We start from the raw sequence: 16,646 nt of genomic DNA, 5'->3' as shown, positions 1-16,646 counted from the left end.
ATTTTCATGATGAAGTCTATTTTATGTGCTTAAAATCTTGAGATTTTGAAAAGTTAACAGGTATGGCTAAAATATACAATTACAAAAATTTTCAGGTAATATTTAAACATCAAACTTATTGAAAAATAAAAAAATAGTCAGTGTAAAAACTTTTGAAATAAATAAAATGTTTGTGGATAGGTACAATTTCTCTGGAGAAAAGTAAAATAACAAAAATACCGAACTCCAAGGAAAATTCAAAATGGAAAGTCCCTTATCAAATGGCAAAATCAAAAGCTCAAACACATCAAACGAATGGAAAACAACTGTCATATTCCTGACTTGGTACAAGCATTTCCACAAATGTACAGATAGAAATTAATGAAAACTGTATGTAAAGTGGAAAATAATAATCTAATAGAATTTCATAATATTCATAACAAATGAGCTACGTCAAATAGAAATCAACCTTATGCAAATGGATATCAATACTTCCGTTAACTTATTTTGGGTTGAAATAATCTATAAGGAAGTCTGTAACCAAGTAACTGTTTGAAAATTGAGTTGTTATAAGAACCCTACAAAACAGACCAAAAATTCATCTTTTATTTCGTATTTGAATGTACTAAATCAATCAAAGTCTTATACATGTATATGTATACGTGCACTTGCATAAGGTCGATTTCTATCCGACGCAGCTCAAATGTATTTTAGATATAAGTTGTTCAAAGTATTGATAAAAATAGAGTTTCTGGGGAAATTTTTTTTAATACAAGGCTAGAGAAAAGCAAGAGGGGTTTCAAAATACTGTGAATTCATTTATTTTTGTGGGTATCAATATTTGTGGATTGAGGAAAAATTGCATTTTCATGGATATTTGATTTTGTGGTTTTTTCCAAAATCTACAAACAAGTCTTTAGAAAATTTGTACTTGTGAAAAAAATGGAAAATTTGTAGTTCATCTTTACTCACAAAATCAACGAAAATTGGTATCCCATGAATAACAACGAATTCACTGTAAATAAGAATGGTTGGCAACTTTAGAAGGGAACTTCTTTAAAAGCAATTTTCACCTCAACATAGCCTTATTGTGCTGAGACGGTGTAAATCAACCACCAATCAATCAATCAATTAAATAGAATTTCTGGAATTAGTCTTTCATATGTGTTTTTGGTCCAGAGTTTTCTTAATTGGATAAGTCCAAGAAGTCATTTTGATATGCATCTAATTGTACTATATATTTCAGGCAGCATCATTAGCTAAACAAGGATTACATGAATTAGAAACTGTTATAAACCATGCTATGTCTATGGGATGTAAACTGCAGGTAAGGAATGAATTATTTGGTGTTTTGCATTGCAATGAATGTTATCTGCTATAGAACTTTTGAAGAAGTTCTTCATGATAGACCATTGATCTTTAGAAATCTGATGAATAAACATCTGAATATCACATTTAAAGAATATTTTAAAAACCCTCTGATTCCTAAGACATGTTCTTATATCAGGTGGTTATCAAATTCAAAGTTGTTTTTTGAAGTGCTTTTAAGCGATATTCACTACCATATATATCAACATGCAAATGATTTGATTAAGAAATCATTTGTTCATGCCATGCTGTATGCTCATTTACTAATGGGTAGGCATTATATTTGTCAGTATCTTTATATCAAGCATTAGCGAGATGTAAAATGTTGACAAATATAGTGCCTACCAATATTTAAATGAACGTAGAGCATGGCATGATAAATTCTTTGGATTCAAATGAAAAATTTATAGCTTTTGTACTTTGAATTAGACCTTTAAGACACGCTCTAAAGAAAGAATTTTGATTAAATGAAGCCAAAAGGTTATAGAAATTTTTTTTTTTTTCATGATTAAAAAAGGAACAAATACATGTAAACTTACTTTAAGAATGATTATGTTTAAAGTTTACTTTATATGGCAAGCTTAGTGACTTGAGAAGATGCAAATGTTATCAATAATGGTGATCAACAAAAATGTTCAAATATCTAAAGAATATACCAAATATTTGTAATTTCTGCCCCCCTGAAAAACCACCAAAACAAAAGTAAATTTTTTTTTTAAAAACAACCAAAACTAGTTTGATATAATTTTTGCTGTGCATGTACTGATTTTGTGTCATGGATGGATACCCCATATCCTTTGTTTTTCTATTATGCAAACTGTGAATTTACCTTATATTTCTATTCATTTTGATTTAACTTATTTCAGATGATTGTTTCCTTAGGATTTTTGTATAGTGTTCATCAGTATTCCGGAGTCATTTTCCAAGTTATGTGTGACCATAGAAAGAAAAATCGTAACATTCCAGATGTGTTAGCTGTAGGCGGCAGATTTGATGACTTGGTATGAAAGGAATGCTTTAATAATTTTGACCATCAAATATGAAAAGGATAATTGTATTTTAAATTTTTTGGTACTTGGGTCATTGCGTTTTGTGATCAGATGTCAATTGCTGCTTTTTTACAGCCTGTTCAAACTGAAATCTAATACTTTCAATGGTACCTTGAAACTTATAAGGATACTGATTTTTGAAGTACAATGAATATGTTTGAGGGTTTTAAACTAGTTTTTGTAAACACTTTTGTATTGATTGGATTCACATGGGTAGAGGGGAAATCAATGCTTTATCAGATATAGTGACTTTCTTGCCTTTTTACCAAAAAATCTACCTTTTAGATTCTGTAAGATTTTTAATTGTGATTTTTTTTATTGCAGATCTCAAAGTTTCATTCACCCATTACTCATTCATTATCACAACAATACAGTATTACCCAGCATGCAGTTGGAGTTAGCATTCATTTTGAAAAAATTGTCTCAGCATTAGTGGATTATCCAGAGGTAATTATTACACTCTCACAAAAATTTGGTACATTTGTTAAAAATTGCTTGCATTTTCTCATGTCACCTTTGATTGGGTATTTTGTAACTTGCATAGTATAACCAATGACAAAATGCAGACCTTTTTCACTGTTTGGGGTCCTGAATGCTTCTAGTTTGGGGAGTATAGACACAACACTGTTTTTGTTGAAAATCAGCAGTACTATAGGTGTCAGACCACCAATTACTCCCTCCAATTTAGAATGTATGTGAAAGTAGGCCTACTCTGACAAAAATAGTGCATTTGATGTCATTGTTTACTTAAACTAACCAACAAATTGGAAGAAATGAAACTTTTGGTGAAAGAGAAATATATTAAGACCATTTTGAGCCAAAATTTACTTGTCTATGAGTTTGCATTCAACATTGAGGATTAATGCACTCCATAGTATACTAATTTAAGATTTCCAGAAAACCAGGGGTTATTTTTAGTGGTACCTCTATTCGGGAGACCTCTTCTTTCTTATATGATTTTAAACGTATGTTGAAAATTGGCATGTAGAAAGCTGATACATGTACAATTCAGGATATACCTGGTTTCTATGAAGTTAAACTTAAGGTAAAATATTTAGAAGGCTGTAAAAATTGCAAAATTTGGTTGAACAGATAGGGACTTTTAATTGGTGGTCTGACACCTTTAAAGCAAAATGCGGCGAAACCTCAAAATCAGAAAACAATTTATTATTTTGTCTTAACTGATCATTTGAAATGATAGTAGCCACATTTCAATCTTTTTTGGGGCAAAATGTCACATATTGCAAATTTAGAGCCTTAAACCAGAGTTTGTGCTATTTTTAGCTTTTCTCACCCTGACAATATGCTTTTATATAAAAAAAATGTCCTAAATTGTTATAAATGCACAGAAAGTTGTTTCTGTGGTGTTAAACATTAAAACATAGGTTGTTTACTACCCCCAAAAAAATGTTGTCATGAAGATTTAATGAAATTATTTGATTTTACCCCTTATATCATTGCGTCATACCATGTATTTGGCAGATAGCATAGCCTAATGTAAACACTGCAGAAACTCACAAAAATACAATTTATTATTCCAAATGAAATTTTTATATCTTAAATTTCATTGACTGATGTAAATAAAAACAGTTAAATGACCATGACTGCACTTTTGATCAATTAGTAGTTCTTTACTGACACCAGGTGAAAAAAAGGGGGGTCAATATTCCTTGACACTTCAATACCTTGGATTTTTTACTAAACTCATTGCAAAAATTGTGGAAAGTCTTTAAGGCAGTAGAACAAACTAGGAAAAATCAACAAAAACTGATCTTGATATTGAAAGTTTATGTTCCTGTAGCCCAAAATGAAATCTTCAAGTATCTTCTATCAAAGTCATACATTACAGTCAGTTTAAATTGAGCTGTGAAATTTTTGATATAAGTCGCATTATGCTCAGATAGGCTGTTTTTAACTACAAATTGACTAAGGATTAAGGATAAAGCAAAACAAAAGATTTCTAATCAACTTTTTTGTCTCTTTAGGTGTCAGACCACCAATTACTCCCTCCAATTTAGAAAGTATGTGAAAGTAGGCCTACTCGGACAAAAATAGTGCATTTGATGTCATTGTTTACTTAAACTAACCAACAAATTGGAAGAAATGAAACTTTTGGTGAAAGAGAAATATATTAAGACCATTTTGAGCAAAAATTTACTTGTCTATGAGTTTGCATTCAACAATGAGGATTAATGCACTTCATAGTATACTAATTTAAGATTTCCAGAAAACCAGGGGTTATTTTTAGTGGTACCTCTATTCGGGAGACCTCTTCTTTCTTATATGATTTTAAATGTATGTTGAAAATTGGCATGTAGAAAGCTGATACATGTACAATTCAGGATATACCTGGTTTCTATGAAGTTAAACTTAAGGTAAAATATTTAGAAAGCTGTGAAAATTGCAAAATTTGGTTGAACAGATAGGGACTTTTAATTGGTGGTCTGACACCTATATAATAACATTTGATTGTAAGATGTAAGCACCATGGTAAATGTCTTTGAAATACGTTTGTACTTTTTCTAAAGAAATTTTAAGTATAAATATTAAATTAGAATATGATACTGTGAAAGTGCTTTTATTCATGGGTATCAATTTTTGTGGTTTGAGCAAAAGTTACATGTTTGTGGGTCCGTAAATTTGTGGATTTTAGTTTTCTGAAAAAAATTGAGTGAAGAATTTGAAGCTATCTGAAACGAAGATTCTTGAAAATAATCAATGTTGTTTTATAATGATTTGTAGGACATTACAAAATATGGTGTTCATTTTCACTGACTTTCATTACTTACATCATTCTTCAAATTTTTAATAAAATAGAGGCTTTCAAAAATAAGCTGATTCATCTATGCTTACACATTGTCTTGATTAAAGGAAATTGCAAAGTTAACATTTTAGATGTTGCAAATGTGTAATCAGAAGTGATGACACTAATTAAACCCGTGATCGAATGATCAAAGGTGATAATTGGGCCATAACCATGTCACTTAAAGAAAACAATTACAAAAAATAATGCTACAAATGTACTTTGAATTGTAGAATTATTTCATATGAAATCAAAAAAGCATGCCCAAGACAAAGAATTATGAGGAGATAAAATTAACATGTCATCATCGCATATCATCACCAGAAGTCTGACTTTCATTGATCAAAACTAATTTTTCATGAGAATTACAGCAGAATGCATTGAGTGTGTAGGTGGAGGTTTAATCTTTGGTTAGCTTGCTTGTTAGCTGAACCGTAAAGTCATTATTAGGTGAGGTATACTTCCCTCCTTTCGGAGTAGTCTAGTCCTACGGACAGATAGATTGATTATCTGTGGGACTAGTCTACTCTTAAAGGAGGGTAGTTTACCTAACCTAATAATGACTTCACGGTTCAGCAAGCAAGCAAGCTAACCAAAGATATTACATTTACCTACACACTTGATGCATTCTGCTGTAAGGGTTAAAAATCATACAATTTAGGTTTTTCAAAGATCAAATGGGTAAAATCCTGTCTTAAGTTGTATATGCAGTTCATAGTGTGTTTGCTGATATTCAATGTATTCTCCAGACTATATGCCCGTATCCATGTAGTCAAACCTACATAGGGATCTTTACATGTCTTGATTTGGACAACAGTCGTTATTTTTTGTTGGACACTTAAATACGTGGATAAAGCCATCCAAGAAAGCCACGAAAATTGGTACTCCACGAATTAAAGTACTTTCACAGTATTCAAATAAAAGTAGACAAAAAAGGACACATTATCTCAATAACTCATTTTGAACAGACTCATCTTTGCTCTTCCTACTAAATACTGCAGACTTAACTTTACCTTATACGTATGGGGAGCATTCTACAATGAGACAAAAGAAGAAGGATATTACACATTTTAAAGGGCTTTTGCAAATTAACTTTTGCTTAATTTTTACAGAAAGCATAATGCTACTTTACTATCATACTGCTTATTTTTCAGTACCAACCAAGTAGTAGGTGTGATGTATTAGTGTGTGCCATTGGACATAAACCAATGTTAAAGGATCGAATGACCATCATCAAAGATTTATGGGCTGCTGGTCTCAAGGCAGAATTATTGCTTGAAACTATCCAGGTACAGGTCCTATTCTTTGATATGAATAAAAGGAGATTTACATTAACATTGATAGGACAACAACCTAACAACATTAAGTCTTAAAAATAGATATCTATAGATCATCATGTGATTTCCAACAATGGGGAAGAACTCATACACACTGTGTGGCAAGTTCTAAATTACTCCAAGTTTTTAAAATACAGTTAAACTAGTCTTGACCAAACCTCTAAAGGATTGAAGAATTTGTTTGGTTTATACAGGATCAAAATATATACAGTAGATATTGGTATATATTATTTGTATGCCCCTGCCACGTCATATGGGGCATTAAGTATTACCCTTGTCCGTCTGTACGGCCATCTGTATGTCCAAAAATTAGTTTAAGTTTGCCTCAACCAAATGTTATGAAACTTATATACAATGCTTATAACCACAAAACACAGATCAAGTTCCAATTTGTGTTGCATCACTTATACTGTTATGTCCCTTTATAATGTCATATGCAAGTGGGGGCATCATCTATGTCCCATGGGCGCATTCTCCATTTATTTGTATTAAGTCAGAAATCACAAATACAAACCAATAATTTTTGCTCAGACCACAGGAATAGGAGTCCACAAATTCAAATACATGTACTTTCATAGTACACAAATAGACATAACAGAAGCGACAACCATTGAAAAGATTTGTGATATGGGACAAGGGCATAAATATAACAGATTGTTGATGGAGAAATGTTCATTGTTATGTTGTTGAAATGGCAACAATACAGACAACAGTAGTTTACCAAGTTTAAATCTCATCAATCCATCAAGGGAAAAAAATTAAATCTGAGGGTATTTACCATTTCAGAATCTAATGCATTCTGGGTAATATTTTCAAAAGTGTACACCTAAATGTTGTGATTGGTTAAAAAAGGAAAACCAATGGAAATTCAACCAATGATGTGATGTTATTTTCATTTTGGGGTACGAACAATTGAATTACCCATAGTCCTTTAGTTTCTGAAACGGCCTCTGGGGCGGATCCAGCCATTTTTAAAAGGGGGGGTTCCCATACCTGCCAACTTTCACGATTTAGGCGTATACTACACGATTTTGACCTTTTGTGACGATTGCATGGTTGGGATCGTGAAAAAACCTCTAAAACACGATTTTGTGAAAATCTACACGAAAAATATGATTGTTCCCGATTTTGAATTGTACCGAAGGAAGACAATCGTCATCAGCCAATCAAATTCTGTGTTTCTCATGATCAAATTAATAAGCCAATCAAAAACGTTTTCTCTTAAGATTATTCTAACATGCTAGATTTTGAACTTGTGTTGTATTCCTCTGTGGGTTAGTCAGAATTGTAAAATCATGCACATGGAAGGTTAATTTTCATCTGCAAGGAGGTTCTTAAACAGCTTAAGAATAAAAGCATGGCTGATTGACAAAATTCAATGATGCAGTACTACCATAAAGATAATAAATAGTTTATTCACTAATTTATTGACATTACACTTGCTGTAACATATGTCATTTTTGTATTCAATTAAATTACCAAATGGGACAAATCATTTAAAGTACAATGTACTATACATTTTGTACTTCTTTTTTTTTTAATGAGGTACTGTCCCCAATACATAAAGACAAGGGGTCATTTTACTGTTGTAAAAAAGAAAAAAAAAAAATTTAGATTTTTAAACTTAAAAGTGGGAAAATTCATTATATTTGGAACAACTTTAAAGTCTTTTCTAAATGAGGGGTCCAATTATTTTTAATAATAAACATTATAAAGAAGATAAAAATCCAGTAACATTGCAAAATTCTTGGACATGTTTTGACCACATAATACCAGATAGATGTATAATTCTTTAGGAAAAGTTTCTTCAAATGATATCGATATATGCTCATTTGTACTTAAAACAAGAAAATAAATCCTGGTCTTCTAGCTACAGATTCATCTTTTTTACTGATATATTAATAATAACTAGAATCATGCTAATAAACGTAAGAAAAAGGCTTGTAAGCTCATCATACAAATATGACACTTTTTCTAGACCACAAAACAGCACGCGCAAAATATGTCGCAAAGAATTGTTGTCACGCACTAAAACCCCCATGGGGACTTTCAAAAGTTGGCAGGTATGGGTTCCCAACCCGAGATAAAGGGGGGGTTCCAACTATATGTCCCCATTCAAATGCATTGATCGTCCAAAAAAAAGGGGGGGGTTCCAACCTCGAAACACCCCCCCCCCCCCTCTGGATCCACCACTGGGCCTATTTCATGAACTCCAAAAGGAGAGAGAATAGTTTAGATGACAGGGTTTGTGTCCCCATGCTATGAATACATCACTTGCAATGCAAATCTGCACTAAGTTAAAATGTTAAAAAATTTTAAGCTGTGCATATGAGTGGATCTTGAATTTCAGGTTTGGAAGAGGCATTGCCAATGTGTATTCCAAAACTTTAGTAATTCATTATAATTATTAATGAAAAATTTATTATGAACTACATTCTTGACTTACTTTAATCAGGATGTGCTTGATACAGTCCCCTGAATTATCCTCCCGTTGATAAAAATTATTATACATATGTGACAGTATTTATGGAAGACGGACTTGGAATTGAATAAAAACAATTGTTTTTTTTTTACTTTTTCTTTGATGAAGCAAATTGTTCTTTCTTGTTTTACAGGCGCAAGAAGACATACAAGATATTTGTAGGTCAGCTGGCATATCACATATGGTGGTGATAAAAGATGGGGATAGTGTAAAGGTAAACAGAACTGTAGAGACAAGTTTCAATTTGGTTTCATGAATGATATGCCTTTGTTGACATGGGATCATTTAAAGAAAATGTGTCATAAGACTTTGTGACATGAAGACATTTGCTTTGTGACATCAAATTTGTCAAGGAAATTGCACTTATTGGAAGATTATGTATTATTGTTATTATAAAACTAAAATTAAGAAATAATTCTCTCATGCCATGCTCTATGCTCATTTTAACATGGGTAGGCATTATACTTGTCAATATCTTTATACCGTTGACAAATATAATGCCTACCCATGTTAAAATTAGCAAAGAACATGGCATGATAGAATTATTTCGATTCAAATAGGAAAATTTAAAACATTTGTACTTCAAAGTGGACCTATAATACATGTTCAAAAGGCATCCATTTAGATTTGTTGAAGCCAAAATGTTATAGAAAATCATCCCTTTCACTATAAACAAATGAAAAGATACATGTAAACTTACTTTTAGAATGATTTTATTTTATTTCCTAGCAAGCAACACCAAAACAAATGTCCATTTCGATTTCCGGCGTTGTTCAAAACACAGCTGACGTTGCAATTTCAATTGTGATGTCTTTCAAGTGCAGCCCCTATTTTATTGGAATTAGAACATGGATTTGTTTCCAAAGGGAAAGAAGAACGTCATATTAGAATAGAGAACAAAATATTTACAACTGAAGCCATACAAGTGCTAAAAAATTTTGTTGCAAGAAGACAATTCAGTATTTTTGTTATTTTACTATTTTCCATCATAATTTTAAGTGTTGTTTTAAAAAAATGGTAGGTGTTGAACCAAAGTGTTTTGGCACAGGGTAGAATTCAGGTATATCTTTGGTAGACCACTTTGAACAAAGTATTCAACAAAGGTATATTTATTTCAATACCTAACATTTTGTTAATATAGTTCTTGGTCAAATTCAGATTGAACTGACAATTTGCAAGAATATTTAACACATGATTGATTTATGTTGTGAAAAACTCTGTTCAATCAATCACAGATCAAATATTTAAAAGCTTGATTGGGGATAAAAAATTCTAAATGCTTCAATTTGTACAGTTGCTAGAAAATCCATATACTCAGTGAATAAGTGTCATGTTTAAGATATTTTGTCAAATAATTTCAGTATTGTGTACATTAATCAGGCATGGGGCGAATTACATTGCAATGTAATGCATTGTATTACAATTACTTTGACCAAACCATGCATTATATTACAATTACATGCATTTATCAAAGTAATGCATTATATTACAATTACTTTTGCAAAGTAATGCCTTGAATTACACATTACATTTGAAAACTTTATTAAGTGAATAGAAAAATTAAACATCTTGAAAAACAACTAGAAGTCACAAAAGATTCTAGCATATGCAGCAAATGTTCCATGAAATGAATATAAGTATACATGTAAAAAGTCTATTTAATTCGGCTTTTACAATTTTAATTTAATGTTGACTTTACTTTTATAAATATACTCTTTTTTGGTTTTTTTTAATTTTAAATGAAATATTTAATTACTGTGAATTACTTCCCTAATTATAAAATAAACATAGACCTTAATTAATGAACAATTGTCTAAATAGTGAAAACATTGATTGTAAAACAAACTAATTAGTGTTTTATAACAAAGTTTAATTATCTTTTATTTAAAGGGAAAATTCGCGATTTTTTACTTATCATCTTAATATGTTCATAATACCATAAAAAACATATTCACCAAGTTTTATCTGGATACGAACACTAATAAAGAAGAAAATTGGGAATTAATAATTTTATTTATTCGAACTTCCTGACTTCTGTGACGTAGTTTAAGTCTTTTTGCATGCCGGGAGTGGATTAATCTCATTTTAAGTCTTGTTCGTTAATCATCTTATAACGCGATTTAAAGCGCATCGACGACTTTTGACGTAGCTATTAACCAACTAATAATTCAGAAAGAAAAGTGATCAGCCGTGCAACTTTTAAAATTAAAATGCACCTTTTATATTTTAAGGATTTCTGATATGATTATAGTAATAAAAGTAAATCATACAATAGAATGTTTTTATGATTTTTTTTCCGACGGATATGTTGAACGAACATATATAACTGATAGTGTAATAAAAATGCATGTTTGTATTCTCACCTATTACTTCAGTCGAGGATTTGTCTTACTATACAAATTCTTGCTTCAGTCTAGTACTGTGAAATACAATGCATGTGTATTATACTGACACCACCTGGTAAAGGCGTGGTTAAATTCACGGTTATTAAAAGATTAGCATTATGTAATTTTAATCTTTTGATCTTCACAAGAGTTTTGTTTGGCCTCAAGGGTTCACCGTTGTAAGTATGAAAAAAAAACATGGGGAAAAAAAGGATAAAACAGAAGTGCTGGTTTGAGACAGGATTTTTTTTTTTAGTATTTGGGGAGGAATATGGTGGCAAAATAACTGAATCGCCGTTATATAATTTTTAATATTTTGCGTTAGCTCAATTTAAAAAAAAAATAGGTGATCATTTTGTTGTAACATCGAAATTCTGAATTACTTTCAATTAAATAAATTTATAGATAAAAATGGCTCACGAAAACGAGCGTATAAATCAAAACTGTACTATTTCAAATTATCATCGGTAACCTTGAATATTTATTTAAATGTGCAGAGAGAATTATCAGTTACATTAATATAGTTTGGTCCGTCCAAAGCGATCTACATTTACCTAATCGGGAGTGCCCTGATTAAAATATTCTAAATCTCACAACGTATAAATTCTTTAGCTATTTGACCAACGATGTTTTAAAAAATTAACAGAATCAATCTTACGTCAACTTTCCTTTTTTGAATGGAGAAAGACCGGCGGAATCAATTTTCAATGTGCTTTATATCTTGAACCTTTGCAAGACTTATCATTCATTCATAAACCCACTCTAAACCAGAGACATATATACGTCTGTTTAAACTGACAAGAATACTCCTAAAACGGACAAGCAGTATATCCTTTAAATTTCTGTGATTTAATACCAAGAAAGAAAAAAATCCCGAAATTAATTTGATACTCAATATTTTTCCTGGAAAATATTCACATCCTCACTGAAAAAAAGATAAAATTTGGTATACAGAACATGCAGAAGTGTGAATGTCATAAAACCTAATTGTTATATCAGAAACCATTATAAATGTGAACCTGTATACGTAAGACCTCATGGGACGTCACCTAAGATCACCTAACCACATACAGGTAATACACAAGTAGCTCTGTTATACCCGGAAATGTCACTACTGATACAGAATATACCAATGCAACGAAAATTCTGATGATTGTGAAGCATGACCATTCATTATTTTAGAGGCGTCTTACATGGGGGATTGCCGGAATGATTTAATTTAAATTCTGACTAGATTTTTTTTTTCTCAATTTAAATCACTGAACTAAAAAAAAAAGAAGAAAACTACGCCCAAGAACAGAATTCTTCTTGTAAATTCATAAATACACCGTTCTTATTTTGTAACTTTCGATAGACATGAACTCCAATCCCCCCCCCCTTCCCCAAACCTGGGAACAGTATATCTTACAATGTATATATTCCTGCCAAAATAACAAAAAAGGAGAAAAAGAAAGACCTGAACGGTAAATCACATCAGATTCAGATATTTATATAGTTGATTGTCGTTAGCTAGAGATGTATGAATGTAGGACAGAAAGTCACAGGACAAAAAGTCACGGACGAAAAGTCACAGGACAAAAAGTCACAATTCAGTTTTGAGATTATTTTTCTGTGAACAAGAAAACACTAAGTTTAAAAATAATTTTTTGATTTTTTCTTGAACTATAATATATCAAGCAACTTTATAATTAAAATTTATTCAATAAATATCAATGATGATCAAATAGTTGTTATGATAACAAAATGTCAAAGTGGTTAGGCACTTAAATGGCTTCATGGTGCCAATAAATATATCATTTGCATGATTAAAATTTAATAATTTTTCATTTATCAAGGCTTATGAACAATTTCCTAAACTTAAAAATGAATAAATATAAAAAGGAAATTTTTCGAAGATCTTTCTCTTATATATTCAAACAATTGTCGACAAATTATTTGTGACTTTTTGTTCTATCCAATTTGTGACTTTATGTCCTGTGACTTTTTGTCCTGTGACTTTCTGTCCGTTTACCGAGATGTATACATGTCTCTGCGTTAACTTATAAAAATAACAGGAAAGTATAAACTTGAAATAGATTTATGATGAATACTATGCAACTGCGACACCCCTTTTTATCACAGCGTACATGCATGTATTTAAATGAGTGTCCGTTATTTCTATTAAGAATGACAATCGTACGTAAAATCCTATAGTTCATGGTGAGACTTTTTGTACCAGATATGCGACTTTTCCGAATTTCGTATTCATATTTTCTCTTATATTACTCTCATTTGATATTTTATGCATAAGTGCAATATTGGGAATGGTTTATTACCACCACAAGCTAACTAAAAAAAATAATCAACCCTCTAGCTGACCAGACGTTAATACAACTACTATCAGTCTATTCGCAGTGAAGTTTCTTTATTTCTTCAAATAGGCTTTTTGGGGATCATTAGTGTACGTCCAGTGGCATATATATTACATGCATGTCGGAACAGGAAAATTGACATCAGGTACTTTTAGAACCATGTTCACATTATTATACATTATACCCAACAATTGTGATGATGACGAATTTCTTAAACTGTTAAAAATAATCTTATTGAAAAATAAATCTGTGATTTTACTATGTCTATTACTTCGATGAACCAAAGCAAGTTAGATATCGAACTGTATTTAAATCAGATTGGTTCCGGATGTTTCTCTCGTATATTCAATTTACATGTATATATTCTAAATTGCGACTATCTATAGTTCCGTAACCTTCTATCTAGGCGTATAAACCAATGATCGACAAGTGCATACATTTTGTTAAATCAATATTTGTATGTTTCAAGATGTCCATACTTATTGACAACGAGTATATACTTACATTTTCCCCAATTTACCCTTGGAAAATATGTAAATAGATTTTTTATTTTATCAAATCTTTTTTTGGGAATTATTTTGATTTTCATAAATATCATTCTTTACACCAGAAAGGTTATTTATAAACAAGCGTATGAGTTTAGTAATGACTAGTATATCACTATCGGACACGCAAGACAAAGATGTATATTACAACTGATAGTTTCAAAATGGAAAGTTACAAGTTATCGGCCGTGTACACTGATCAATACCCTCAGAAGTGAAGTGATGCACGAACTTGCTTTATGTAATTGTGTAATAAGAGTTTTAAAGCCCGACAGGAAATCGCTTGAATACCTGGACATGTCACCTCACAATACCTCTGGGATTTCTTCAGCCATGCTAGTGATCAGATAAGGGAAGGTCCGAATTTATTTAAATAAGTTTATTACATAAAAGAATTATGAACAAACTAGATTTTCGAAAACAATTTTACACGGAACACTTATTTATGACTTTGAACTTTGACTATAAACTAATTTCCATTAAAATTTTTTGTTTCAAAAACTTAGTTAAAAAAACAGTTTTAAAACGACAGACCATAGTACTAGTTATTTAAAAAAAAATATATAATTACATTTTCCGTATCAAGTTAGTTAGGAAAGGTTGCACAACCATGTCTATTATAATCTTTTTTGTGACCCGGGAAACTGTTTATGCTTTCCTTGTCGGATAAAACAACCGTACGCTTGACAAGATATCGACACTCAATTACGGCTACGTTAGGTTACTGCTTGTTTTGGTCCTTTGTGGTTTATAGATATATCGTGGTTTATATTCAGGGAGGATGTCAAAATGGCCGCATGCGGAGAATTGATACTCTAAATTTAAAATCGATGGTGATCTCTTATCTAGCAGAATAAAACTTTAATATTTATGAATTTGTGCTTTCTTATACATAATGAACATAATATCAATTTTTCATTTTTTTGCGAAGTTTCCCTTTAAGCAAGACAAGATATTCTTTGATCTTATGACAACAATACAGTTATGCTTTTCAAATATCAATCTTTTTATGCAGGAAAATGTATGAAATAAGATGAAATAAAGAATATATTCTCATGATTAACATATTCTTAGTTAATCAAGAAATCTTAAATTTGGTTTATTTAAAACTCCAACAATATGTTAAAGATGTGGTATGTGAAAAAAGTAATGACATGTAATGCCATGTAATGCATGAAATTACACAACTTTTTGCTAAAGTAATGCATTATATTACAATTACATGTAATGTACAAATTGCTGCATTACACATTACATGCAATTACTTGAAAAAATGTAATGCATTACCATGCATTACAATTACAAATTTGCATTACCCCATGCCTGACATTAATATTACAATGTAAGTGTTGTGCAGTTGTTACAAAAAAAAATACAAAAGTAAAGAACTGATCAAAGGTACACTACCAGTTATATATATACAATATTAGGTCAATGTCAGAAAAATATAAACTTTTTTGTATGAGACTGAGAAACTGGGGATGGATGAGGTTTTACCAAGCCCTTCCCCAGTTTTGTGCCAAATACAAAAAAGTTTATATTTTTCTGACATTGACCTAATATTGTTATTATACTGCAACTTAAATTAATACATTGATAGCTATTTAAATTGTAACATACATTTCAAACTTATTTTCATCCCTTAATGAACCCCTGATTGTGGAAAAAGTGATCCATGATGAAATTGACATTGCACTAAATATAGCTTTGTTACTATATTTAGGAAATAAACACAACTAGTTACAGTATAACAACATGATAGAAGGTAAAAACACCAAAATCAAAAAACAATAAAAGCTAATAACACGAAATAGGGTCCCATTATTTTGAACTTATGGATCTTTATCAAGGAATTTTAAAAATTATAAAAACTTCTAGATCATATAAGGACGGAGTGATGACCCTTTTATAGCTGGTGTTGTACATGTTACCTTCTTATAAAATTCATATTACATTTGTTTTAATATGTTTCTAGGTTAGATCAATTGACAAAGACAAGATAGCAGAGAAGAAATTGACACCTAATGATCAGTCACTGACTGAATTCTTACTGCAGAAAATACAGTCAAATAAAATGTAAGAATTATTGATTAAATTAGAAATTAACCTGTAATAATCTGTGACTGACCATATATTTATTATAAAGTGTACAATTTCAATAACAATCCAAATTTATACAAATGTAAACTTCTGTCCTTCATTTGATCTAAATTCGCATGAATTTAGAGTAGAGCTTTTCAAACAGCTAGTATCATGAAAAAAATTCTGTAAAAAATGTTATATATTCTACATAGTTTGATATTTACATGTAAAAATAGGAACTATTTTGATTTAAATATGTACTACTT

General features: G+C 30.8%; 1 protein-coding gene across 1 annotated transcript in view; it reads left to right on the top strand.

Moving 5' to 3' along the window:
- Positions 1 to 16,646, top strand: part of LOC127738868 (eIF-2-alpha kinase GCN2-like) — a 96,960-nt gene that overhangs the window by 67,053 nt on the left and 13,261 nt on the right. The window contains exons 30-35 of the mRNA XM_052250323.1: positions 1,226 to 1,306; positions 2,214 to 2,348; positions 2,721 to 2,843; positions 6,354 to 6,488; positions 9,152 to 9,232; positions 16,274 to 16,374. Coding sequence (XP_052106283.1) covers positions 1,226 to 1,306; positions 2,214 to 2,348; positions 2,721 to 2,843; positions 6,354 to 6,488; positions 9,152 to 9,232; positions 16,274 to 16,374 — 656 coding nt within the window. The remainder of the gene's footprint in view (positions 1 to 1,225; positions 1,307 to 2,213; positions 2,349 to 2,720; positions 2,844 to 6,353; positions 6,489 to 9,151; positions 9,233 to 16,273; positions 16,375 to 16,646) is intronic.

The sequence above is a fragment of the Mytilus californianus genome, unplaced genomic scaffold (genome assembly GCF_021869535.1).
Source record: "Mytilus californianus isolate M0D057914Y unplaced genomic scaffold, xbMytCali1.0.p SCAF_4, whole genome shotgun sequence".
NCBI lineage: Eukaryota > Metazoa > Mollusca > Bivalvia > Mytilida > Mytilidae > Mytilus > Mytilus californianus.
This window is presented reverse-complemented; position numbering and strand designations above follow the sequence as displayed.